The 27,674-nt window shown below is 33.2% G+C and overlaps 2 protein-coding genes across 5 annotated transcripts; both read right to left on the reverse strand.

Moving 5' to 3' along the window:
* Positions 1 to 593: 593 nt before the first annotated feature.
* LOC103909610 (uncharacterized) lies at positions 594 to 22,758 on the reverse strand. Of its 4 annotated transcripts, none has more exons than XM_073937747.1 (8): positions 22,646 to 22,758; positions 20,111 to 20,190; positions 8,739 to 8,843; positions 7,958 to 8,005; positions 7,778 to 7,861; positions 7,130 to 7,417; positions 5,495 to 5,729; positions 594 to 2,696 (listed from the first exon to the last, which is right to left on the reverse strand). In XM_073937747.1, the coding sequence occupies exons 3-6, from the start codon at positions 8,790 to 8,792 to the stop codon at positions 7,298 to 7,300; spliced, it is 306 nt and encodes a 101-aa protein (XP_073793848.1). In that variant the 5' UTR covers positions 8,793 to 8,843; positions 20,111 to 20,190; positions 22,646 to 22,758; the 3' UTR covers positions 594 to 2,696; positions 5,495 to 5,729; positions 7,130 to 7,297. The 4 variants fall into 4 exon arrangements, with proteins under 4 accessions (XP_073793848.1, XP_073793847.1, XP_073793850.1 ...); XM_073937746.1 differs by lacking the exon at positions 22,646 to 22,758 and adding an exon at positions 20,334 to 20,397; XM_073937749.1 differs by lacking the exons at positions 7,778 to 7,861; positions 7,958 to 8,005; positions 22,646 to 22,758 and adding an exon at positions 20,334 to 20,397.
* Positions 22,746 to 27,423, reverse strand: LOC141380292 (rho-associated protein kinase 1-like). Its single transcript, XM_073937750.1, has 3 exons — positions 26,979 to 27,423; positions 24,636 to 24,896; positions 22,746 to 23,014 (listed from the first exon to the last, which is right to left on the reverse strand). Exons 2-3 carry the CDS (start codon positions 24,852 to 24,854, stop codon positions 22,976 to 22,978), a joined length of 258 nt encoding a protein of 85 aa, XP_073793851.1. The 5' UTR covers positions 24,855 to 24,896; positions 26,979 to 27,423; the 3' UTR covers positions 22,746 to 22,975.
* Positions 27,424 to 27,674: the final 251 nt, after the last annotated feature.

Here is a 27,674-nt window from a genome sequence, read left to right on the forward strand (position 1 = left end):
TTAAAGTCTAAACTCTGGAGATTGCCGTGTCTTTGTAGAAATGCCACAGGTAACCTGGTGAACCTGTTAGCCAAGTCCAGCCGCTGAAGAGAGCGGTTTACCGGCAGACAGTCTGCGTGGAGCTCGGAGAGCAGGTTAGAGTGAGCTCCACAAGAGGAGAATTACCAAACACTCGCCAATGTAAAGCTTTCAGTTTGTTACCTAACAGACGAAAAACCCAAGCAAAAATTGGTGTTGTATAATTGTTGTTCGTGACGCATAGTACTATAAATAAAGAAGGTTATTAAAGAACCTTTCTTTTGGCTAACTATTGCCATTTACAGTTTTTCCTTAAAGCGACAGACAGATAGATAGATAGATAGATAGATAGATAGATAGATAGATAGATAGATAGATAGATAGATAGATAGATAGATAGATGGATGGATGGATGGATGGATGGATGGATGGATGGATGGATGGATGGATGGATGGATGGATGGATGGATGGATGGATAGATAGATAGATAGATAGATAGATAGATAGATAGATAGATAGATAGATAGATAGATAGATAGATAGATAGATGCCAATTTCATTCAGTACAAAAAATAAGATTTTACTTAAAATGTACTTTATTTAAGTGTATTTTTTTTTGCAATCAATTACACTTTTTTCCCTTCCTTGCATTGGTGTTACATAAAGGGACAGTTCACAAAAAAGGAAAATTTACTCACCCCCAAATGCTTTCAAATCTTTAACAGTAAAGAAGATATTTTGAACAAAGTTGAAAACCTGTAACATTGTCTTCCATCTTATTCTACTAAACGTGTAGTAAGTAACCATAGTTTTGTAAGACACATATAACCTGTAAGGTCAAGCACATAAAGATTAGACAGGCCCACGAACAGATCCGCAGGCAATGTTTGCAGTTGGTTTCTGGTCAGACTGAGATACTGTAGATGGGAGAAGATCTTCAGGTCATCAGATGATATGGAGCTCAAATTACTGAAATGAACACGAAAGTCTGTGGTGTTTCTTGGAAAAACTTTACTGGGTAGCTGTTTAAAGTTAACATGAAGACAAATGACTCTGACCTTATCATTTTCAAGGAGTTGTCTGCATTTTCCTTGATGTAAAATGCCATTCTGTATCTGAGAAAAAAGGCTGAGCAGAACTGTAAGAGTTAAAAAATAATATTTGCTCATATCTATGAGCAAGATGCAACAGAAGTACAAATGTATGGATTCTAGTTAAAACCTCAATCGCTTGATGCCTCAGCCTTATATTTAGCATGTGTAACTGATCCTGCTTTAATAAAACACATTGAATACATTTGTCAATATGCAAACAAGGGTTTTCCAGGTCCACATGTGCATCAAAGTTTTGTGTAACACTGGACTTTTATCATTAAATTCTTGTAAGTCATTCACAACAAATCATAAGATGGTTTTTTTTATCCATGACAAGTGAAAATAATATCAGCATACGTTACATTTTACATTTAAAATAGCATTTTTATTGCCCCCTCTAAAAACATCACAATAAAAAAGCTTCATTTTATTAAGTAATCACGATTATACAGAGACCTAGAAGGGACGTGATGGTGGGGAAAAATGGGTGGGAGAAAAAAAAGGACAGTGATAGGAAAATATATTTTTGAAAAGTTTTTCCCTCGCAAAGGTATTGTGTGTTCCCTCGCAAAACTGTTGTTCCACTAACACACTCTGTTATTGATTAAAGTTACCATAGCTATTAAGTAAAAAGAAAATGAATCTCTCATTTTGTTTTGTTTTATAACAGTGGTGTCACTGTAAGAATGCACAAATCTATAATGAAAGCATTCCATTACTTTAGTAACTGTTTGTGCTCATTTAAGAGAAAATTAGTCGTGTTGACAATAAAACACGCAGAATAAACATGTTTACATATTAAGTGTGTTTGTCTGTTGAAAACACACACCAAAATCCCAAAACGTCCGGCAGTTTAGCTCCTCTTTAAATGGCGTATACAGAAGCTGAGCTGGGATCAGTTTTTCATACGGAGCGCATCCATCAGTCAGCAATTATACATAATATCCTATCATTCAGTTTTTCTCCCACCCATTTTTCCTCCAACACCATGTTCCATCAGTATGCACTATGCATACAAATTTGTCACAGCATTAAATAAAATGTGCATATTTGCATCATGATATCAGTCTTCAATAATGCATAGAGCAGACGTAATGCTTATTGAAGGTGTTCTTCAAAATAACAGATGACAAAAATATAATCTGTGCCACTAAACATTTGTTTTTCTGAACAAAAATAGATATAATACTTGAGTATATAAATTCTGATGATCACGTAATTATCATTCATTTGCTCTTGGAAACACACTTAAACATCCAGTCACACTTACTAACAACCCTATAAGGAGTCCGAAAATAACCTCTGACCTCTAACCTCTGGCTTAGAAGACACTTTTTGACAAACTGTATAGTATAGGAAGACACAAACACTCTACTCTTAAAATTGAAACTAGATACTTTAGGTGATTTATGGCTTGTGCTGTATTTAAATATCATATACTGTACCGTCCCCTTCCCCAGTCATTTATATTGTGGTGTTTGGCACTTGGATGTCCTGCCATTTGCCCAAACGAACACTATGACATTTTCCGCTTTCATAGACCCCAGATGGATGATCACCTATCCGGCCTTCACCAAGGTTAGCTGAAATTAAGAGAGAGGAGATGGAGGTAATTTACTACCATAAAAATGGGGGGGGTTTCTCGTAAGACACGGCTTTCGAAAAGGATGACATGAGACTCTGCTGGGTAGCTGCATTGGTTTACTAACACTTGTTTAGGTCTGTAATTTCTTAGAATCTTCATAAGGGTGGTCTTGTTTTACATGGTGAAACAGGTCGTGGTGTTGCCTGCTTTTGATGACACAATTCGTCTGCTCAGTTTGCGGTGCACGTTGCTCTGTTTTGCATCGGATAGCAAAAAACTAAGTAGCTCATGAAGTCTAGTGACATTTCTTGTCAACAGTGTCTGTGATTCTGACCTTTTTTACCTTATTTCTTTCTTACTCATTTAAGTGCAACTAACACTGTATGGCTGTAAACTTGTACGGCGTGCGGGCCGTGCGGCATCTGGCAGGGCAGGCTGCAAAATGCTTGCGCAACATTACGCATAGTACGTAAATATTATCGAGCAATTATCAAACTGTCATTATCGTTTTATTGAAAAAATTGTATATATTGGATAATTATTGATATCGAATTATCTCCCAGCCCTACCCTGTACATATGTTTGTTATATAAAGTAAGCTGATATAGTAGGTAGGCTATTTGCCAAAAAAAATTCTTATTGAAAAAGTGAGATCAAAAAAACACACAAAAGGGAGAATAAAATTAAAAGGTAGGAAAATCTAAGAAAAAAGGCAAAGAATAAAGATTATTTCAGAACATCATCTATTACTGGACCTTTTAACAGATTGTGGTAAAAAAAACTCTACATCCTAATTTATGGAAAACAAGCCTCCTGTGTAGAAACAAGCTCCGTTTACTGGGTTGAAAATAATATAATATAAAATAAAATATAATATTCACAGCTTAGATAGGATTCGATGGCAATATTATGGAATTAAAAGAGAGAGCCTGCATTGTTAGTGGAATGTTTTTTAGTACTAAGGATTCAGATGCAAACAGAGAAGAGGACAAGCAGCCAAACATGTGAAGATGAGCAGAAAAGAGATGCAGTGCACTGTACTTACTGTCCACACATTTACACGAGTAGTGAAGGTGAAAGGTCAGTGAAGAATGATACAGAGCATTGGGCCAGGGCTACAAAAGGTTAGCGGTATCATTGTAAGCTATTGAGATCTTTACAGCCAAGTCTACATACATGACACTACACTATGTTTACCTCAATTAAAAGCAATAGTTCACCCAAAAATGACAATGCCAAATTGATTTGCTGACTTTCTTTATGTTTAGTGAGGTGTTTGTTTTTTAAAGTGACCACAACTCCTTGCACAACATTACAGTGAGCTGTCTATACAAGTACATTTTTGGATGAACTTTTCTCTTATTTTGAGATATGTATCTATATATGAGCAATTAATCAGAACAACAATAATAACAGTGCAGTGATACACTTTTTTGTTTAAAGCTGAGCAGAAGAGTTCAGACAGAAGTGCATGCACTATGCAGAAAAGTAAAAAGATTTATTGTTCAGAAAGGGACTTTGCATGAATTGGCATGAATTAGGCATTTAATTTTTCATGGAAGAGCTTTGACTAATGAAAAAAGAAAAGAAAATTTTTAGCATTACATAAGTAGAATGTTTTCAATTAATGATAATTATTTTTATATTTAACAAAACAAATGCTTATTTCAGCGGTTGATCAGAAGGATTTTTGCATCATTTTTGCAATTTGTTAAAACGCTGAGTTATGCAAATTGTAACTAATAAAGCACGATAAACATTCAAATGTTTTGAACTGTTAAATTATAATCCTTTTTCATTACTATTGTAGAACTACAAATAAACATGTTTTAGAATGAAATGGAATATATTTGGCACACAAAATGAGGAAATGGCAAAGAGCTGAATGGCAAATGATGAATAAATTAAGCTATTTCTCTTTTTATCCAATAAAACATCAAGTGCTAGTAATAGATTTCAAACATTGCTTTAGATGAAGTCTTTTAACTATATCCTCCAATTATACTATATTTCATTATAACCTAAAGGCCCCAGTATACATCAACAGAAATTGATGTTGTCATTTTGAGCAAAAGTTTGCATCCGTTGGTAAAAACCTTTAAACTGTCATTGCCTGGTCCCATTTTACGAAGGTGGTGCTTTAGAGCTCCGCCTTTTTTAACAGGTTAATCTTCTTCAGCTCATTTGTTCTGCTAAGTCTATTGAGGCCAATACTATCCAACAAATTCAAAATAAAGGTTCTAAAAAGTTTTGCACAGATTTTGCATTAAAAATTAACCATTGTTAAGATTATCAATTATATTTTTTCACTGTAATGAAACCTTTATGGAATGGATATTAAAAGCTGTTCATGGAACCGTCTATGCCAATATAGAAACTTTATTTTTAAGACTAAAAGAGCTGCTTTACAGTGGAAGAGTAATTTTATTAGGAGAAGATTTTATCATGTTTGATACTTAAAAAGCTTAATACTTAAAGTATTTGATTAAACTGCTATAAACATGATGGGACTCCACATGACTAGATTGCTGAAAACTGCTGTAGTATAGTTTTTTCAAAAATGAAAATTCTGTCAATATCAGTTTTAAATCTATATCAGTATCTTTCTTCTATTAAACACAAAAGAAGGTATTTTGAAGAAAGTACCCATTTACTAATAAAGTATTTGTTTTTCCCTACTATGTCTGCCAACGGCTACCAATTTACAGCATTCTTCAGACTGTCTTCTTTTGTGTTGAACAGTAGAGAGACACATGTTTGGAATAAGTTGGGTGAGTGAAAGCGTCTCCTCCTCACCTGTTCTTGCTGAAGGGCTGCTGTCGTGTAGAGTGCACTTTGATGGCTGCTTGGTGTGAAAGTCTGGGTGAAGACTGAGCGAGGCGACGCTGAGGGGATATGGCTATGCTGGACGAGTGGGCGATGGAGGGTTTACGCGGAACCCTCTTGAGCAGCCGACTGACCCACTTCTTCTGCTCCTCTGTGGAGTTTGCCAGCAGCAGCATCTCTTTCGCTGTAGACATGTCGTAATTCACTGGAGGACAAAAACCAAAAAACAGATTCTTTTCAGAGTTCAAAATTCCATGTGTTAATATGCATTTTCAAAAGCTTCAGTTTATATCAACAATTTTATAACAAGCATTTTTTAGCAAGCAATTAAATCAATCTAAAGTGACAGTAAATACATTAAAATGTTACAAAAATCTAAATCCAGTAAAATTCAGCTCTATTTAATGTCTTTTAAAAAGCTTCTAACAGTTTCCACTGGAATATTTAGTAGCACAACTGTTTTCAGCATTGATAATAAAATATTTCATAAACATCATAGTAGTATTTTGATTTATGAAAAATACAAAGTACGTAAATATAAAATGAAGGATCATGCAACATTGAAAAAACAAATGCTGACAATTCAGTTTTGACATCACAGGAGTAAATTAACATTAACACAAATAAAAAAATACATTCAAATATTTTAAAATATTATTGGCTGAAATATGCCACAATTTGTTTGGTGTTAATACATTTTTGATCAAATACTTTTTTTTCCATGTAGTAATAAAATATATCAATACAAATATATGATATATTATTTTATATCCCATGCAAAATAAGCAAATTACTAATTTGTAAAAAAAGAAGCAATTCACATTATTATGTGTATAAATATTATTTGATTATATACATGCAGCCTTGCTAACGTCAAGAGACTTAAAATAACTGTAGAATAAAAGTAGAATATTTCAGTTATGACTAATATCCATAAATACCCGCTTACAGTGCTCAGCATATACGAGTATACCCCCCCTCCCCATTTTTTTCTATATGACACTTTACAATATTATATTTGTGCATATACATTAGTTTAATCAGTACTGAAGACAAATCTGGAGCTTATCTAACAAATAACTGACAACAAATGTTCAAAAATTAGTACCCCAAATTTATATGTTAGGAATTTTTTCAAAAATAGCAAAATACAGAGAAACCAAAAATATATGCAATTTTGTTGAAATGTCGTAGTTTGTAGTTGTTGTAAAATGTTGTAGTTTTTTTTAATGTATTATCTTTCCATTTCTAAAGACATTCTGTGACTAAAATATTATTTTAATAAATACATCTGTCTATTAAATCTGTTTTGTTGAAATGTACCAATATATATATATATTACCCATATTCACTGAGAAATCGATAAAAATATTCATTTTCAAAATGGAGTGTACTCATTTATGCTGAGCATTGTTTGTCTATAATTAGTTTATATGTACTTTTAATGATATATAAAAATTATTATTTCTTACATTTATATTTATTTAATTGTTAATTAATAACATTCATTTATGAAATTATATTAGATTTTGCCTTGCATCCAGACAAATATTTTAACATTCTAAGTTTAATCAGCTACAGTAAAGTAAAAAGAGTTTGTTGTGCCTTTCTGAGTGTGATCTCCTATCCTCTACATGGAGCGAGGACCTCTTCTTTGCGATCGATGTGGCCTTTATGCTACTTGACTCTGCAGCATCTACACTCGATAGCCGGCGGAGGTCTAAAGACGTGCCATAGGGGTCGTGGACAGACCTCGCAGCTCTAGGGGAAGTGTTAAAGCATTAGAACAAACTCGTGACCCTTGTGTGGGATACACAGCGACCTCTCAGCCACAGATAACGACTCCACGGCCAGCTCCTCTTTCTTGCTCTCTCCTTCATTCGCATATAGTTTCTGCACACAGAAGAAAAGTTCAAATGAGAGATGCCAACATTTAGTTGCTTAATTTGAGATGCAAGTGGCTTATGCTCAAATGAAATAAGAGAGCATGAGCTTATGCTTGGAGAAACAGAATGAAGCATCAGCTTACTGTCCGAGGTGTGGTGTTGTATTCTGTGTTTGCGTCTATTGTGGAAAGCATTAAAAATGGCTTATTATCTGAAATGGTTTAGCATATCATCTATCCCAAGAGGTACATTTAGCTCATGAATATTTAATACCTAAATACTGATTATTCATGGAAGGACAGATAACGACAGATAAAGTGGCTGATAAATAACATGTCATTCTATTCTCTAGACCAGCTTTTCTTACGCTCTGTGTACGCTGGTGTTTCAGTAAAACTTTCTCTTTCTCCAGGGATCTCAGGTTGTCTTCCGCCTCCTGTCTCGCATTCACCTACAAAGAGACCATTTGACAAACCAGCACTTTGTTTCCGAATGCCTCCGAGTTAAGGGCTTTTGTTGGATGAATGGATAATACAATATGTCTTACTTCTTCTTCAAGATCTTTGGACAATTTCTCCAGCCGTGATTTGCTGTTCAGTTGAGATACAACATAATTAGTTTGTAGGAATTACATCTGTTTTAAATACATATATTTGATGCTTTAAATTTGCTATACACTGTTGGAATGATCTTCCCATTTCCACTCGGATTCTGGATACACTGGCTTCCTTCAAACAACAACTAAAAACCCATCTCTTCAGAGAACACCAGAACCCCTGGTAAATAATACCAAAACAACCTAGAAGCAAATTTTCCTTCTCTCCCTCTCTGTAAAAAAATAAAATAAAAAAATGATGAAAACTTCTACTCTAGCACTAAAATTTTCTGAGCAAACAAGTTACTTTGAATAAATAGCACTTCATGTTGAATCGCTGAATACCTACTCAATTCTTTGGACAAACGTGTCTGTTAAATGACTCTGGTTAATGGTTAATAGTTTTGTGCCATTAAAACATCCATCGTCTACTGCACTACTCTAAGCAAGTGTCGATTTTTTGTTCTAGAAAATAAAATAAACAGGACACATTAAAACTTAGACAAAATATAGAGGTTTTTATACAAGATCAATATTTTACAGTAGTTTTTACATTAAATATTAGAAATTTAAAGTTTTATTATTATTATTATTATTATTATTTTATATATAAGAAAACACAGACAAAACATGAAATGAATGTATTCAGAATAATGTACTACTTATGTAATGTAAAAAAAAAACATTCACATTTAAACTGTGATGATATTACTTTTTAAAATAGCCAACAAACCTCATATGAGTGCCATTGTATGTTGTCCTGCATGTATGTCTTTGTTACCGGCATTTATTTTCCAGTTATTCCTTTGCTTGCAAGCCTCTTCTCCAGGTTGTTGGACTACGTGCACAAAACACATGAAAGAAAAAAAAAACATTAACAGAAAAAAAACCTAATGCCAGTTGTTTGTTTGATTCTAATAAAAGCAGCAAATATCTAAAGAATGCAGTGAAACACTTTAGTTATGCCGGGTATCGCCTACAAACAGAGCGATTGTAGATAACTCTGCTGCAGGAGAAATCACATCAGCTATTTTAGAAAGCTAAGTGCTAATTTTGTGCCACATGCAATTATAAAGCAGCTATTATAAACGCGTCCTGCCCTAGTATGCACCCTACAGTTCTAATCTCCTTCACTTTACGGGGATATTTATTTCTCCCCAAAAATTAAATTTGCTTTTAATTTACTCATCCTCAACCCATCCAAGGTTCGGATGACTTTTCTCGTTAGCCTAGCAAAGAGGATTTAGCTCGTTGGTGATTATTAAAATGTAAGTCAAGGCTACTAGTAAATAGGGGTGTACCAGATCACGGTTGATCCGTGATATGTACGGATCACAACCCATGGTTCGGAACACAAGTGGCCCACGGATTAATAATTGTTTTTACTTGTAGATTAATCCTAAATTTGTAACTACCACAGAGAGATTGCCTCTCGCGTCATTCAAATCACATGTATGAAAGCATTTAGGCTTTCCTGTAAAATATAATGATGACTTAAGTTAAAGTTGTTTGCTGTAACTAATTGTTTAGCCTGCATTAATGTATTCGGTGTAACTTGCATGATAAATTAAAAGATCAACAAACACGCAACAGATTATAAATGATGGGGATTTGCATATGTTTAATAATCCTTTTAGTCACTACATTCAAATCTGAAAACGCAAAAATCAAGAAAGAGATTCAATCTCTTTTGAGGTAGTTATGGAGTTACAAACAGTCAAATAACACAGAAGTACTGGGATAACAACTTATAGTTTAGATAAAACCACTGATGTTTAAAATCACCGTCATATGGATTTAACGACACTCAAAAATAAAAGTTATAGGCAGCAATTACATTTTTTATCCAATAGGTAATGACAACCAGCCATCAAAAATATGCCATTGAATAATTAAAAATGAATAATCTACCAATGAAACAAAGTTTTGAGTGAATCATTTATTGAAAATAAGACAAAAAATAATTATGAGTTGTACAATTAGCGTTTTCAGCAACAGTTGTAGGAACAGAGAATTTTTCACAGTACTGAATATTTTACAATTTATTTGTATTCAGTTGATTTTTTCTTCATTTTTTATTTTTATTTTTTTATAAAATTAAAGGTTTTAAGTTCTATTTATTAAAACTAAAAATGTCTCACTGTACTGTTTTTGTACGAAATGGATAGCAAATTACATTTGTCTCCTCCCTTTTTTGGCTGATCCGAAAAATTGTCCAATCTGTGACTAAAAAACCTTAATGAGATCCGAACCGTGCGATTTAAGATCCATTACAACACAAAAAAAATGAATACTCGGTTTGTCAAGGCTGAAAAAAAGGTAATAAAGTTCAGTTCTTGCACTAATTGAACATTCATTTTATACGAATTTAATTTATTATCTTGAGCTAAAGGTATACATTTTGTTTAGTTTGTATTCATTTTCCTTTAGCTTAGTTTCTATTTCAGATGTCGCCACAGAAGAACGAACCAACTATTCAAGCATAATGTTTAACGCTGCGGATGTCCTTCCAGCCACAACCCAGTATTGGGAAACACCCATACACACTTATTCACGAACACATTCAACAACTACGAACAATTTAGTTTATTCAATTCACCTTTAGCGCATGTCTTTGGACTGTGGGGGAAACCGGAGGACCCAGAGGAAGCCCACTTGAATATGAGTAGAACATGCAAACTCCACACAGAAATGCCAGCTGGAACTCAAACCAGCAACCTTCTTGTGTAAATCAACATTGCTAACCACTGATCCACCATACTACCCATGTTTAGTCTGTATGGTACTGTTTTTTCTTAACGTGCCGTAGCCACTGACTTGCATTTTATTAATCAATATCATACAATCTTTTTGAAATTTATACTTACAGTTTTTTACAATGGCTATGACACTTTTTTCAATACATTTAACAAGTTTGCTAAACTCTTAATGCAGCAACACACCTAAAATACACAATTGACAAAACAGTTAATTTTATGCTCAAAATCACACATTATAAACTAAACCTCTAAACTACTTTTCAAAATACAATAATAAACGAACACACTACACCATGTCTAACAAAACCCTGCAATCATGTTTCAAAATGAAATTATTGTTCAAAACACAAACACATGTTCTCTTCCAACATAAACATTCAGTCAATCAGAACACACTGACAATAAAAACACTATCATCAGCTGACGTTACAGAAACTCCATTAGTTTATGTTTCAGCTCTGCCCTTATATTTGAAGTCTCGTTACAGTTTTGTTTCATTGGGTTAAGTAAATGCATGCACTTTCTTTCGTTTACGGCAAAAATTCTATACAAAACGAAGAAAAAAAAAATTGCTTTATAAAATTGACAGTTTATGTAAAAAAAAATACAGACAGAATTTCTGCAGTACAGACCTTTTTTGCAGAAGGACATCACTGCAAACAGGAAAAGCACCACAATTATAATAAAATAACAAAGTAATCTTCTATTCTGCCCAGTCTCTTGCCACATGTTCTCATCCACATTATACTTGATATCTTCTGTGGCCCGGCACGGTAACTGTGGCCCTTTGGCCTATTATGTTTTTCCTACGGTGACATCCCCAGCCTTGTCAACATTGAAAATTTCATGTGGTACTTGATTGGCCTCTAACTTCATGACTCTCTGAAAGTAATTAGACACAGTGTATGCAAATGCTGTACTGTATATGTAATGTATGTACTAATGAACTCCAGGTTTAAAGAGTAGTTTACTGCAAAACACACTGTGTATAGTACAGTAATGACTGTAATGCATAATCTTACATGGATGTATTGGTGACAGAGTTCTTTGATGTTCCTTTCAAAATCCTCAAGAGTCCTCTATTAGAACATATGATCATGTGATTGGAAAAACCAAAACAATGGGAATCAGCTGTCATATATATATATATATATATATATATATATATATATATATATATATATATATATATATATATATATATATATATATATATATATATATATTATATATATTTTTTTTTTCTGTTGCCAATGAGAAATAGCATATTGCGGTTATATACAGTAAATAAATAAAGATATATATATATATATATATATATATATATATATATATATATATATATATATATATATATATATATATATATATATTTATTTATATAACCGCAATATGATGTCTCTCATTGGCAATTGAATAAAATACAGGGAATATATTTGTGTTTTAATTCACAATTAAAACAGCTGTTCACTTTGACTTTATCCTATATAATTTCTGTTTAGAACATGGTGTTATCTGTTCTGACATACTGTGTTAAAGCATTTGTAAATTTGACTGTAAAATTACATTGTTTTGTTCTTGGTTGTGCTTGTGTGTAAAAGAAGTTAAATCATTTTAAATTTGTGTTAACTGGATGCATTTTGTGTCAAAACAACAAGAAATGTGTTAATTGTATAGCCCACGAAGACGGATGTTGTGCTAACTGTGTTAAGAGTTTAGGAAACTTGTTAAATGTATTGATAAAAGTGTCATAGCAATTGTAAAAAACTGTAAACTAGTAAACTGGAAAACTTAAACTAGTAAACCATTTAATGGTGAGTAAATGTTGACAGCATTTTCATTTTTTGGGCGAAATATGCCTTCTACTAAACTAATGTTCTAAAGAAAAAGTCACCTACATCTTGGCGTGAGGCTGAGTAAATCAACAAGTATGTTTTTATTTTTGGGTTAACCATCTCTTTAATTGACATGAAAAACATGTTCTATTTATCTTATATTACATTAGCAATTATTTAATATTACTATGAAAACTGCTATTACTAAAAACAATATGCACCTCTGTGTGGTTTAAGCCATGATCTTCAATGATATCCTCCTCTGAACACTTATTTTGTTGTGTTAACAATCTGAAAAACACCAAAACTTTTTCATCCAACTTTACTCGTTTTCATCTTGAATTGAATTACAAAGCCTCGAAGTATAGAGTAAACACTGTACTGTGTTTCTAATCAGCCAATCATATCGGCAGCACTTTAATAAATTTAAGCATGTAGACATGGTCAAGACGATTTGCTGCAGTTCAAACCGAGCATCAGAATGTGGAGGAAAGGAGATTTTGAACGTGGCATGTTTTTTGGTTCCAAACGGGCTGGTCTGAGTATTTCAGAAACTGTTGATATACTGGGATTTTCACGCACAACCACCTCTAGGGTTTATTGAACCGCAGTTCTGGGGGCACAAATGCCTTGTTGATGCCAGAGGTCAAAGGAGAATGACCAGACTGATTCCAGCTGATAGAAAGGCAACAGTAACTCAAATAACCACACGTTACAACCGAGGTATGCAGAAGAGCATCTCTGAACGCACAACACATCCAACCTTGAGGCGGATGGGCTACAGCAGCAGAAGACCACACTTGGTGCCACTCCTGTCATCTAAGAACAGGCAACTGGGGCTACAATTTACACAGGTTCACCAAAATTGGACAATAGAAGATTGGAAAAGGAAAAACATTGCCTGGGCTGATAAGTCTCGATTTCTGCTGCAACATTCAGATGGTAGGGTCAGAATTTGGCATCAACAACATGAAAGCATGGATTCATTCTGCCTTGTATCAACGGTTCAGGCTGGTGGTGTAATGGTGTGGGTGATATTTTCTTAGCAAAATTGAAGCCAACTTGTACCAATTGAGCATTATATCAATGCCTCAGACTGGTTTCCTGGACATGACAATGAGTTCACTGTACTCAAATGGCCTCTACAGTCACCAGATCTCAATCCAATAGTGGACCTTTGGGATATGATGGAAAAGGAGATTCACATCATGGATGTGCAGCCGACAAATCTGCAGCAACTTAGTAATTCTATCATGTTAGTATGGACCAAAATCTCTAAGGAATATTTCCAGTACCTTGTTGAATCTATGCCACGAAGAATTAAGGCAGTTCGGAAGGCAAAAGGAAGTTAAACCGGATACTAGTGAAGTGTACCTAATAAAGTGGCCAGTGATTATATACTGTATTATGTGACTAAATAATTTTGGATTTATGTTTTTTTTTTCCTCTAATTATTCCATTTAGCATTTTTCATTATTTCCATCTCAGGTTTGTTTAAAGTTTATTTTATTTCCATTATTAAAGTTAAATTACTATTATGATGCAAAAAACACAATTGTATCACTACTACTGTATATATATGTGTGGATATATGGATGGTATTACTACAAACCATCTGAATAAATAAACCATTGTGTATTGTATTTTCATTTATTATTCTTAATATTTTTTTCCATTATCTTTTAATAATCATATTAGTTTTTCTTATTTGCGTACTTATTAAAACTAAGTGTGTGTGGGTTTTAGGTATATATTGTATACATGTATTACATAATCACTTTAAGATTGTACTCATTGTTTATGTATTCTGCAATACTTTGGCAATACTTAACAGCTATGACTAGCTCTTTTGATTTGAATTCATTTAAAATAAATAATGATTTCAATAAGGAAATGTATTTAATGTGATTTTATTGTAGTAAAAAGTTACCTTTCTCTGTCTGCACCATAACAATAGCACTAATTATTTTAACGTTTCTGCAGGTTTCATCAAGTCAAATTTAAGACTTTTTAAGATCATTTTAGGACCATTATGTATGAGATTTTAGATCATACATGTCTAAACACTAGTGGTTTTTGGTTAATGGCCCGGTTGGACCAAGGAAATTAAAAAAAGAATTACATGTAGTTATTTCTTTATCACATATTTTTATGTGTCAAAACAAGAAAACTCTAGTTGTATAGAATTTTTTAACATGCCCTTTTTTAATTACAAGTTTAACATTGTTAAAAGTATATTTATTATGAAGAGAACTACACAAAAATGCAAAAATATATATTGTTTGCATTTGGTCCCAATTGATTGAGTATAATTCTTATTCAACCTAATGCGTTTCTGTTATAAACCCTTAAGTTTCATGCCTATTTATAAACTTAATATAAATTAAATGCCACTAATAGTGAGTCATATTTACATTGTGAAATGAATATCCAGTGTTTTCCTCACATAATAATATACTTACTATTAAAAATAATGTTTGTACAGGATAATAGACAGCTGGTTGAACTGCTTTTTTCTTGAAGAGCTCTGTTAACAAATTCAAGTAAAATCTACAGTAACTTACTGTAAATCAATTACAGCAAAAATACTGTATTTATATTTACAGCACCATTTATCTTATGGTATATGTGCATACAGAATTGTATGTATTATCCTTACTGTAAAAAAATAGTCATTTTCATAAAGCAAATTTAAATTACAGTAACATACTGCATAAATGTCCTACAGTAAAATAAAGTTCATTTTACAGTTAAATACTGTGTCATTTAGAAAAATCATTAACAGTGATAATAGTAACTACTGGCATTATTTCTTTATATTTATGACATTATTTCATCAGTAGGGTAAGTACTGAGCTACAAAGTTAATGAATAGGAGAAACAGGATATGCTGAAATAGTGAATACTAAATATTACGGTTATATTAGGCTATCATTGCATTTATGTGCATATTAATGAAACATTTTGGGTAAAATGATAATGTATTTCATTTTCAGCTTTTCTGATACAACTTTAGTCTAAAATCCTTTAGTAAAATGAGATATGCAAACAGACTTTTAATTTTCAACCGACAGCCCAGATGGCTTTCGGTGAACTGTCTTTCCATTACAGAATCACCACATTTAAGATCTGTTCTCTTTAAAAATATGTGATCTTCACTGCCTAATATATATTTGATAAAAAGTGGGTCTCAGACCAGACAAGAAGCACTGCATGAAATTACATTTAAAATAAACATGAAAAATTTATTTTAGCTCAGAATTTTAAACAGAGTTTCTGCGCTAGCCTGCTGGTACTGACGATGCTAGCGGTTCCATACAATAGACTATCGTCTCGTTTTATGCTTGAACAACTAAACGAATGCTTAGGTTAATTTAACTGATTGTAATTTAACTACATTACGATATTTATGCTGTAAAAGCAACCTTATAAAATTTTTAATAATCACAGAAATCTTTCATCGGAAATGTACTGTTGGCTGAAAAACTCTAGCTGTGCAATATACCCCAGTATTCAGTTTTCTATTTTAAAAAAGTGCACTGAACATGTAGTTTTTATATCGTTTGGTGCATTGACCATTTGTGTAAGCAGTTTTATATAACATGAAAATAATAAAATATTATAGTCAATTACAATAAATAATAATAAAATACAAAAGTGTAGCAAATCCATGGTAAATTTGTGATAACCTTGGTTTAGCTACAATAACTTTTTAAAATGTTTATATATTGCGGTTTTTGTTTTTGGTGAATGTTCATTTTAAATTATTATCAAATTACTGTGGACAAGTGTGTAAGGATGTGCAATCATTTCTCTTTTAACAGATGAGAAGGAGAAAGTGAAAGAAAAGAGAAAGAAGAAAAAGAAGAGCAAGGTTGCTTCTTTCATCAGAGCTGCTCTACGATGGTTCTGCTTCTCTCCTAGTAATGAGCCGTTCACACTTTCCTCATCTCATGGTAAATTATGGTTTTTGCATCTCAATGTTTTCTAGACTATAATGTCATTTATAAACTGTATTTTTACTCCCCTTTATTTGGAGTTTAACATCTACTTGAAAATGACTTTGTAATGCAAACTGCAATCATTTGTCTTAACAGATTCTGAGACTGAGATCTATGAAAAGATGATTGTGGAAGAGGAAGAAGTGAAGGAGATAATGCAGGAGGAGAATTGGTGGAGATGAAAAAGGAGGAGATGGAAGAAGAGGAGGAGGTGGTGGTGATGGTGGACAAAGAGAAAGATAACACAAAGCAAGAGAAGACAAATGAGGAGGAGGAGGAGGAGGAGGAGGAGAAAAGTGGGGAGGAGAAGGTGGTGGAGAAAAAGGAAGAAGGGAAGGAGATAATGCAGAATGAGATTGTGGTGGAGAATAAGGAGCGGGGGATGAAAAAGAAGAAGATGGTGGTGGTGGTAGTGGTGGTGATGGTGGAGAAAAAGAAAGAAAGAAAGATACCAGCACCCGACTAACAGAGGAGGAGTTCTTGAGGAGGAAAATGGAGGAGGAGAAGGTGGTGGAGAAAAAGGAAGAAGGGAAACAAATAATGCAGAAGGAAGAGGTGCTGGAGAAGGAGGAGGAGGTGATGAAAGAGGCGAAGGTGGTGGTGGAGATAAAGAAAAGTAAGAACGATACCAGCACCCGACTGTCAGAGAAGGAGTTCTGGAGATGGAAAATTAAGAAGGATGAGGAAGAAAAGAGCTTGCATGAACGCGTCGCCAGAAGGCTATCAGTGGCAAAGTTTCTGATTGAGCAAATAAAGGAGGAGGAGGACAAGATGAAAGCTGAGGAGGAGAAAAATGAGGAGGACATAAAATACATTGAAACGGAGGAGGAGGAGGAGGAGAAAGAGAAAGTGAAGAAGAGGAGAAGGAGAAGGCGGCCAAGGAAAAACTGCAAGGTGGAAGAGGAGGAGATGGAAGGAAAGGAAAGTGAGGAGGTGGAGAATCACATTGAGGAGAAAGAGCAAATGAATGACATTGAAAAGGAGGAGGAGGAGGTGAAGGTCAAGAAAAGGAAAAGGAGGCAGCAGCCAAGAAAAAACTGCATGTTAGAAGAAGTGGAGGAGATGGAAGGAAAGGAAAGTGAGGAGGTGGAGAATCACATTGAGGAGAAAGAGACAATACATGACATTGAAAAGGAGGAGGAGGAGGAGGTGAAGAAAAGGAGAATGAGGAGGCGGCCAAGAAAAAACTGCATGTTGGAAGAAGAGGAGGAGATGAAGGAAAGAAAAGCGAGGAGGTGGAGAATCACATTGAGGAGAAAGAGCAAATCAATGACATTAAAAAGGAGGAGGAGGAGGTGGTGAAGGTGAAGAAAAGGAGGAGGAGGCGGCCAAGAAAAAAACTGCATGTTAGCAGAAGTGGAGGAGATGGAAGGAAAGAAAAGTGAGGAGGTTGAGGAGCACATGGAGGAGAAAGAGACAATAAATGACATTGAAAGGGAAGACAAGGAGGAGGTGTTGAAGAAAAAGTAACATGAACAAGGAAGACAAAGAACAAAGTAGAGGAGTAGAGACATACTGTATGTGGAGAATAAGGGTGAACAACATTGTACAAATTCAATAAAAATGTGTTTTGTACAATACTGTAGGTGCTGTGTGTTGTGTTCATCTGCTTAATTCTCTGTTTCAAAAGTACTGAATTTTGTTTGTTTAAAGAAAATGTTTATTTATATTTAGATTGAACATAAATGAAAACATATATAATGTAGCAAAATGGTTTTGTATAGTTTAGTTTCTATGTATGTGTGTATCACATTTACAAAACAAATATATATAATACACACACATATATAATGTCAAACTTATATTTTTCATGTGATTAATCTGCCCAGCACTAATACAGTAAACCTACAGATCCTGGAGTCTGACCTTTAAGATTTATATTGCAATTCAGATTTTTTTGTTTAGAATTGTTAAAGTCGAATAATTCAGATAATTGCTATCTTTCCGAGGCAGAAACAAGCTTCCATAGAAACCACTTTATCTCATCACATCTTTAAATGATGAAAATCCATTAATAATCTATTAAATTTTACTTCTATCTAATTCTAACTTAATGAAATCTTAGTTTACCATCAAGACTAAAGACTTTTAGTGCAGGTCTCTTGTCGCTACGTTTTTTATTACCCTACAGTTGCACAAACTGAAATTATGAATTGAAAATAAGTCCATTGGAAATGTTTAAGTAGCAAAAACTGCCAATCTCACACAAACATACACACACACACACACACACACACACACACACACTTCAGACTAGCAAGAGGTGGTTTTTCAGGCAATTCAAAAAAGCTATTTATCCGCTAAAGAATAGAAAAAAAGTTTTAGCTGCACTGTAAAAAATGTAATGACAAAAAGTCAAGACAACAAATATTTTGATGTTGCTTTAACATATTTTAATATAATAACATTTTTAAAGTTATAAAAAGTTTAACTCAATAATTGTAATCTATTTGATTGATGCAAGTTGAGATGACTAGAAAAGTTAATTTGACTCAACTGAACCATATAAGGCAGTAGGAATAGTTTTAGTGTAGACTTGAGACCACCCGAGAAATCAATGACAAAACTGTGAAATGTGTTAAAAGCGGATTACTTCAAATTAATTTATTATATATTATTTCAGTCAATATCTGTCAGTTTTTGGGTTTGAGTTTTACAACAACCTCTGGTGGTTCATTAATTGTGCTTCTTTGTCTACAGCTACATCAATTTCTAATTGATTATTTATTTAAGAAACATTTTGTCACTTAGATTTTTTATTTATTTTATGTCAATTGCACATTTGCAATCATTTGACTCTAAAAGGAAACATTTCTGACAAAACTGTAAAAATGTTGTAGAACAAAACACACATACACAAAATTTATAAATAAGTGACAGTACAAAACAGCACAATGTTGCAGCAGATAAAAAAGTAATATCGTTATTAATATTATTATTATTTTTAATTCTTTAAAGTATAAACAAGCAGAGGGTTGAAGCCAAAAACACAAAAATAAAATGAATTAATAAAAACAAAAGAACAAAAAAATGCAGAGTGATATTACAGTGCAAAAAATGTGCACAGAATAAAATGCTCAATAAAATAAAAGACTAATGTTGTAGATTAAACACAATAAAGTAAATAAAATAATTTAAAACACTTTTAAAAAATAATTTAAAAAACTAATAAAATTTGAAAATAATGAAATGTTTGGTTTATTTAATACGGTGCACACACAAAAACTGCAAGAGCAATGTAGCAATACATGGCATGCAAAGCTGACTTTCTTTGTCATTTAAAGTGTAGCATGAGAGTGTGAGGTGAATGTTTGCATGTGTGTGGAGAAAAAAGTAGGAGGAAATTCAGAAAATTAAAAAGCTGTGCTTCCAAAATCCTCATATCCATAATATCCGCAAATACATAACTTAACTCGAAAACAACATTGAAAGATTACACTTTTACCAACAAGCACATGCATAAAATGTAGATAACAAGCCATGACCCCCAGATCAGCCACACTGACTTACTGTCTCGTATGGTGTCGAAGGTCCACTGATCGTTCTTGAAGAAGGGGTGACATTTTATTTCATCCACAAGCCTCACCTCCCTAAACATAACAAAACACTGGTCAGCAAAACAAACAGAAGCGCTAATCCGTTAAATGACCATACAACAGGAACATCCAACAGCACAGCATGGAGGAGTGGAGCAGTCAGAAAGACATCCAAAAATAAGGACCGTTCACCTCACCTTCCTTTCACTTCATCTGCATTGAGAGGGTGCAGCAGTTTGGACTGCCACGTGTGGGACATTGATGCCTGAATGCAAAGGGAGGAGTGTGTGTGTGTGTGTGTGTATACATGAAAACACTGAGAGAAAACATTAAGCCTCTCTCTGTATGTTAGATCAGGAATGCTTGTATTTGGGCATGTGAGGGAGGAGAAAGAGGGAAGGAGAAAAGAGGAATTCAGATGGAAGTTGTCAGGCTGGAGGGTGAACGTCCATGAAGCTGACATGTAGTAAAAGCAGTAGGAGATGAAATTAACATTTTATTAGGGACTTTATTTATAAAGAGTTTTTAAAGGCATAACATGAATAAAGATCAGCTTGTATGTTGTCTTTAAATTTAATCTAATTTAATTCAGTTAAATTGTTGCTATGGCTTAGTAAGTTGTTTTTTTTTGGGCAATTTGGTGCTTAAGAAATATTTCTTGTGATAATTATTATTATTAAGAATTATATGTATATTTTAAGAATTTTTCTAAAACCATTAAAAGAAAAAAAATCTTATTTACCATAGACCTTTAAAAAATATGGAACATTTCATATGATTACACTGATAAAAGTATTTATTTATATTTTAGGTATCTGTAGTAATCAGGCTAAGATTATATTAACATTGTTGTATTTTGTCGAATATACATATAATTTACTAATTCAATCAATCAGAACACTACAAAGAGTCAACAACAACACTGGATTGTACAAAACTGTGTGTCAATTATACAGGGCTGCAAAACGATGAGAAAAAAATAATTGATTATCTTGAATGGTTTAATAAATATTATAAATTTTTTATAGCCAACATTTGTGTTTGGGGAAATGGATCATTATATTCTGGCTACAGAGACAACATATGTTTTTCCATCACATTAGCTGAGAATAAACTAAGCAAAAACTGCTATTTTTTTCTCACTGAAGCTGCTAAATTAATCTCCTTTTTTTCTGTGCCTTGTAATTTATGGCAAGAAAACTTTACTGTTTTCAGTGATAACAAATCTTAGGTACTCTGTATTTACATCATATATGTTATAAACTACAAAAGAAATCTGATCAAAATGTGTAAAATATTGTCCAGAAAATGTACTTTTTTTTTACAGTGAAACAAATTTCAAATTGAAAAAATAATAAATTAATTTCACTACCAGCCAACCTCTAAAAACAAACAAGTAAGGGTTTGTGTCTAGTAAAAGCAGTAGGACATGAAAGTTTTATGAAAGACTTATTTTATGAAGAGCTTTTAAAAGCACAATATTAATATAGACTTGTAGGATCTCCTTAAATTAAATAAAAATATATATGATTTGGTGTTTAAGAAATATTCCTCAAGATTTTCATTTTGGAAAAAAGTGTTTCTAAAATCATTCAGAAAAAAAAAAATCCAACTGACCACAAACTTTTACAAAATAGGGAAAATTTAATATGATAACAAATCTAAGATACCCTGTGATTACATTAAATACGTTATAAACAGGGCTTGACAATAACACCCGCCAAATGGGGGTAGATTTCAGCCGTGGCGGGTTAGACAGCCACTCCCACTAGCCAGTTGGCTGTGATACATGTATTTACAGTACATAAGAATATTGTTTTTAAGTGTCAACTGTGAATAAAAAGTGTATGTATATAGCTATATTTTGTTTGCTTTACACATTATTTAAAATGTGTTTCAAAGAAAATAATTAGTTCGGTGCAGCCAAAGAAAAACTTAGCAAATCCTTAGTGTCGAGCCCTGAAAACTTATGTGAAATAAACTATTAATAAAAATAAAATAAAATTAATTGCATTGCGACACTTTAAAAATCACATCCCATGTACTCATGCTCATTGAGCAAGGTCATAAACAACACACAAAAAATGGTAAATGAACAAGGAGGCATGTGGACACAAAGAATAAATCAAGTAAAGTTAGCATGTCAAATTCAAATTTATAAATGTAACATATATTTTAAAATTAAATTAAATTAAATTGTGGCTAGTGAAAATGGCGAGTGGCTAGTAATGTTGGAAAACTCCTAGCCACTGTGGCTGGTGATCAAAAAAGGTAATGTCAAACCCAGGTTATAAACTCCAAAAATCTCATCATGTGTGTCCTAAAAATTAGCTTTTTTTATTTTATTTTATTTTTTTACAGTAGAGTTAATTTCAAATTGACAAAAAAAAAAAATTATGTTACAAGCCAACCTCTAAAAACAAACAAGTAAGGGTATGTTAAGCGAGTAAGAGTCTGAACTTTACAAGAAAAAAAGACTCAAATCAAGCTTTCATTTTCTCAGTCTCACCTACTACTCAGAAAGGCACAGATGAGGTGTTTGGCATCCTTTGACATTTCAATATCATCTGGGAAAGTTAGGCTGTTCTTGTGATCCATGATCTTTCCATATGTGCCCACCAGAGACTCGAAATAAAATGAAGTGTCGCCTTCCCAGATCGACAGAAGAAAACATTTGATTATGAGAACACTGAAATAAAATTACAAGAGATGCATATGAAGCTGACACTACTCACCCACTAGAAGCTCATAAATGAAAACACCAACAGACCACCAGTCACACTCGCATCCGTAATAACCAGTCCCTCCTTGCGAAATTAAAACCTCTGGAGAAATGTAATCAGGTGTCCCAACAGCAGTCACAGCGTACCATACCAGTCTAAACACACATGTAGACACATGGATATAATCATTACTGGCTGAGTTAATGTAGCTGAAATAAAAGTATGTTTAAAATTTAAATTATTTACACAATTCATATTCATTCAATTCAAGGACTGCACTGTATAATCTAGCCACAAGATAGCAGCACTAACAACTATCATCACCGAATGGAGGATTTCTGTAACGTACGTTAATGATTGTTTAAACACATTTGCTGCAATGTGTGAGGTGATAATTGTAAATCTCTACACTACAAAATCTAAAAGAAACTCTCTCATTCTCAGTCATGTTCAGAACATGTGAACACACCAACTACTGGTGTATGATATTTATAATTTTCAATAAAATTGTAATTGTATAGTGAGCTGGCATTACAGAGAGCTTTATTCAATTGAGAAAAACAAACAAAATCACGTCCTGAGAGTCCAGAAATGTTTAAAACTATTGGAAAGCAGTCCCAATGACAAATAGGTGGGTTAAAAATATTCCTTTATGGGGTTTTGTTTATAAAATATGTAAGATTTAGTGAAATAATACAAGTAAGTTAACACAAGCAGGCTTTCCTGAACATCCATTAAAACACAATAATGTGAGTTCTGTTCAACAGATCAACAGAAAATACCAAACAAAGCTGAAGCACAAAATGTGCATCTTAGAGCAAGAGTTTGTGTGTGTGTGTGTGTGTGTGTGTGTGTGTGTGTGTGTGTGTGTGTGTTTTGAACTTCAATCTGTTTTAAATAAATCATCAACAAAAAACAGTCACTAATTGCTTCGGTTCTAAATTAATCAGCCATTTTGAATAAATTGTTTGAATAAATGTTCATTGAATAACTTATCAAAGCAGAATAAATTCAAAATCCCACACTTACCTTATATAAAGTTTGTGAAAAACAGCATGTGACCTTGTACATCCGAATTAGTAATTAAGACGTAGGGGCAACACTGTGGCTCAGTGATTAGCACTGTCGCCTCACAGTAACTAGGTCGCTGGTTCGAGCCCCGGCAGGGCCAGTTGGAATTTCTCTGTGGAGTTTGCTTTTTCTCCCCATGTCCAAAGACATGCATTACAGATGAATTGAATAAACCAAATTGGCCACTGTGTATGTTTGAAGGAGTGTGTATTGGTTTTTCCCAGTACTGGGTTGCAGCTGGAAGGGCTGAATGATTGAATGATTGAATGAATCAGGAGGCAAAAAGTACCAGAATTATCAATTACTGAAGTGTGAAATTAATTCATTTACTATCCTATGAGGCCTGATGACGAAAGGTTAACATGAGGTAACAACAACGTCAATGCAACAGCCTGAATTTCATTCTCACTTCCACTATTCTATTTTATTATTGTCAAGACACAACTTAGAACTTAAATGAAGTACCGATTTAGATAGTAGCCTACCATTTTTGAAAAGGAGTAAGAGACTTGCTGTCACCTACAGTAGTGGTGTCACCTAGTGGTCATATCTATTAACCCACTTCAGGCCTAAACTAGCCAAGGAATCAGCACAAAAGCACACTAAGCAAAATATTGTTCAATGAAATTATCAAAAAAAGGAGAGAAACATTTTTGTTAGTATCAAACCCCCTTAAAAGACACTTCTAATGCACTTATCACACACCGAGTCCATCTTCATGCATGTGCCAAAGTCTGTAAGTTTAAGGTGTCCATTGCGGTCCAGCAGCAGGTTGTCTGGTTTGATGTCTCTGTGGATGAAGCCCAGAGAATGGATGGCGTCAAGTGCCAGCACCACTTCTGCCGTATAGAATTGAGCCCATTCCTTTGGGATGTCATAGTTGTTGGTCAGAGTCACCAGATCTCCACCTGGCATGAACTCCATCACCAAATAAAGGTACTTTTCATGTTGGAATGCACAGCACAGCTATGTGGACAGAGAGATAGAGTGGTGAAAAGAGAATTCACAATATATTTCAGTAATTAATACCAGTGAAATTTAACAATACTCCATTTCAATTGCAGCAACCCAGCTAAATTAAATAATAAGTAATGTGATATTAAACACAGACTTTATTTAACCGTTTGAATATTTATTTCAGAATTTAAATACTGGTGTTAAAGAACTTTTAATGCTATCAATTACAGAATGTAAATAATAAAGTTAAAATATAAAAATTATAAATGTAATATTAAATGACATTTTAAGTATGAACATATACATACACAAAAACAGTTGTGTCAAGCAATTAATCATAATTAATCAAACCCAAAATTAAAATTTGCATCTTCATAACATGTACATCATTTTTTATATGTATTTATAATTTGATGTATATATAAATATTTCATATAAAGATATAAATGAACATTTTCTCAAATATATACATTTCTGTGTCTATGTATATATGCTAAATAAATATATACATTCCACGAAAATATATTTTGTAAATACAAACTTAATTTTCATGTGATTAAACATTTGACAGCACTAATAAAAATACAACTAGCAACAAGTTATAGCTATTTAAATGATGTTATATTTAAAATCAAGTTTAACTTTCTTTATTTTGGTTAGTTGACATTACCATTACAGCAGCAGAAACATTAGGCTTCAAGGTCTAATGAACAGGACTGTAGTTTTTGTCATGCTTATTTTCATGAGTACATAACTAACTGACTACAATATGGGCAGGTGCATCCTGTGAAATACAAGAGTTCAAAAACAGCCAGTCAAGACTATTTTCTCAGTCAGGTTTACATTTTACTATTTATACTATTTAAGTGAAGTACTAGTAGTTTTAGTCATTTAACATTATTATTTTTTAATCTTTTATCGGCCCATGACTAATCCCAAACCAGGGCTTTTTAAAAAGTACAAATTATTGTACCAAGGCTGCGTTTAATGGGTAATACTGTATATTTTGCCAAATTAAATACCAAAAGAGAATCACACATTAAGCTCTATTTTAGGATCACAGTGGAACCCCAAAAATAAATAAATTTTGTTAAAAAATAGTTCATAGGTTTAAAATAATCCAATTTTTCAACAGGATGTGTCTTTACAGTAAATTACATTGACCAGAGATTAATGCCCTCTGCTGACCAAAATCAGACATTCTTTAAATTAATTTTCTTTTACAACGTTAATACTGTCCCTATCCTCCAAACTTGATTTGATCACTTATTTCACATTTAATTTCCTAAACTAGCATTTTACAATACTATAGCTTATACAATACCCATAATGAGTACAACCTGAAATATTTCTCAGAAAATAACTTGCTTTTAAATTATTTAGTTTCCTATAGAATGCAATATTTGTGGAAATCTGGCTTACTCCAATGATGCAGAGGTCAGTACAACATGCTAATTGAAACTATTCTAACAAAATGATTTAGCTGATTTTGTTCTAAATATACACAATAGATGTTTTCTGTAATAATTCAAACATTTTTTATTTTTTATTTACATGTTTAATCTTTTTTTTTTTTTTTACTTGTTATATTGTAGAAACTGATCTAATATTTGCCCCAGGTTTCACTTACAAAGCTTTAGGCTTGTTCAAGACTAAAGTGCATGCTTGAGTTGTCTAAATTAAAATTTGCTGAGAGATATCTTAAAATAGCCTACATCAGTTTTATAGATTTCTCTCAAGATGCACAAAGATAATGTTTTTTTTTTTTTTTTTTCTAAATAATGTCTATTAAATATGCTTAAATAATTAAACAAGGCCTAGACCTGGGCTGCCCTTTGTGAAACCACTAATAATCATTATTCCCTTATAGACTAAGTTAGTGTTCTCCTTGATCCCAAGCTCTGTGGCAGCAATTTCAGAAATGTTTCTTGCTCTTTATGTGTTCAGGTGTTTGACAAATAATTTTATCGTCATGAAAAATTCTCTTTCCGTGCAAACGCAGCCAATGCCATAGATAAGTTACGCCAAAAGCAGAGTCGCAGTGCCATGGATTACCAGACAACAACGCATACAAACGTCCACCCAACATACCTGAGGGCAAATTCAGTGTTGTTTCTAGGGTCGAGAAAAACAAGCTCTTTCTGTTGAAGGAAGATGCCAGCAGGAAGACTTTCCAGACGGTTCCCGCTCATAAACACCTGCTGAAGGTTTGGGTTACCGATGAAACCTGAAGGGTTCAGGAATTTGAGTCTATCGTTTTCTCTTTGGCTCTTCAGGAGACCTCGCGGGAAACTCGTCGTTGAGTTAAAATACACAAACAGAAGAGCAGTTTACTCGTTTTCCAAATATTTAGGCTAGTGTTACTTGACCAATTGTTTATTTAGCGTAAATCACTAAAAAAAAAACTAATAATCATTTTAAAAACAAAAAGAATGTCTAAGCAAACATCCAAATTTAGTATTTCATTTAAAAATGATAACGTTTGACTCAGTTATACCAGAATATATATTGTATGTGTCTATACTATGTTATAATTGTTATGTAGCCTAAAACGTTGTTTTTAAAGTTTGCTCCTTAGAATGGTTTGACGGCCTGACTTGATCGCCAACACTGACATCTAGCGGTTGGTTTCTGTAATACATTAAATAAAATGTACAAAGTCAAACTGATGACAGACAAATAACTTTATCAGTTTACTGGTAAAAGTCCCTAATTAGTTATATTTTGTGCAAGCAGACCTTCGAAAATATGTTTTCTGCCATTTTCCAAGTAGTTTCCATGATAAGT

This window comes from Danio rerio, chromosome 22, assembly GCF_049306965.1.
Source record: "Danio rerio strain Tuebingen ecotype United States chromosome 22, GRCz12tu, whole genome shotgun sequence".
NCBI lineage: Eukaryota > Metazoa > Chordata > Actinopteri > Cypriniformes > Danionidae > Danio > Danio rerio.

What these genes read in the sequence shown, in the direction of transcription:
- LOC103909610 (XM_073937747.1), bottom strand. Translation starts at nt 8,792, where the DNA reads ATGCCGGTAACAAAGACATACATGCAGGACAACATACAATGGCACTCA. An exon ending in CCAAAGATCTTGAAGAAGAA is followed by an intron (nt 7,862 to 7,957) that starts GTAAGACATATT and finishes GTCTCTTTGTAG; the next exon opens with GTGAATGCGAGACAGGAGGC. An exon ending in AACACCAGCGTACACAGAGC is followed by an intron (nt 7,418 to 7,777) that starts GTAAGAAAAGCT and finishes TTCTGTGTGCAG; the next exon opens with AAACTATATGCGAATGAAGG.
- LOC141380292 (XM_073937750.1), bottom strand. Translation starts at nt 24,854, where the DNA reads ATGGAGTTCATGCCAGGTGGAGATCTGGTGACTCTGACCAACAACTAT. An exon ending in CATGCATGAAGATGGACTCG is followed by an intron (nt 23,015 to 24,635) that starts GTGTGTGATAAG and finishes ATGTGTGTTTAG; the next exon opens with ACTGGTATGGTACGCTGTGA.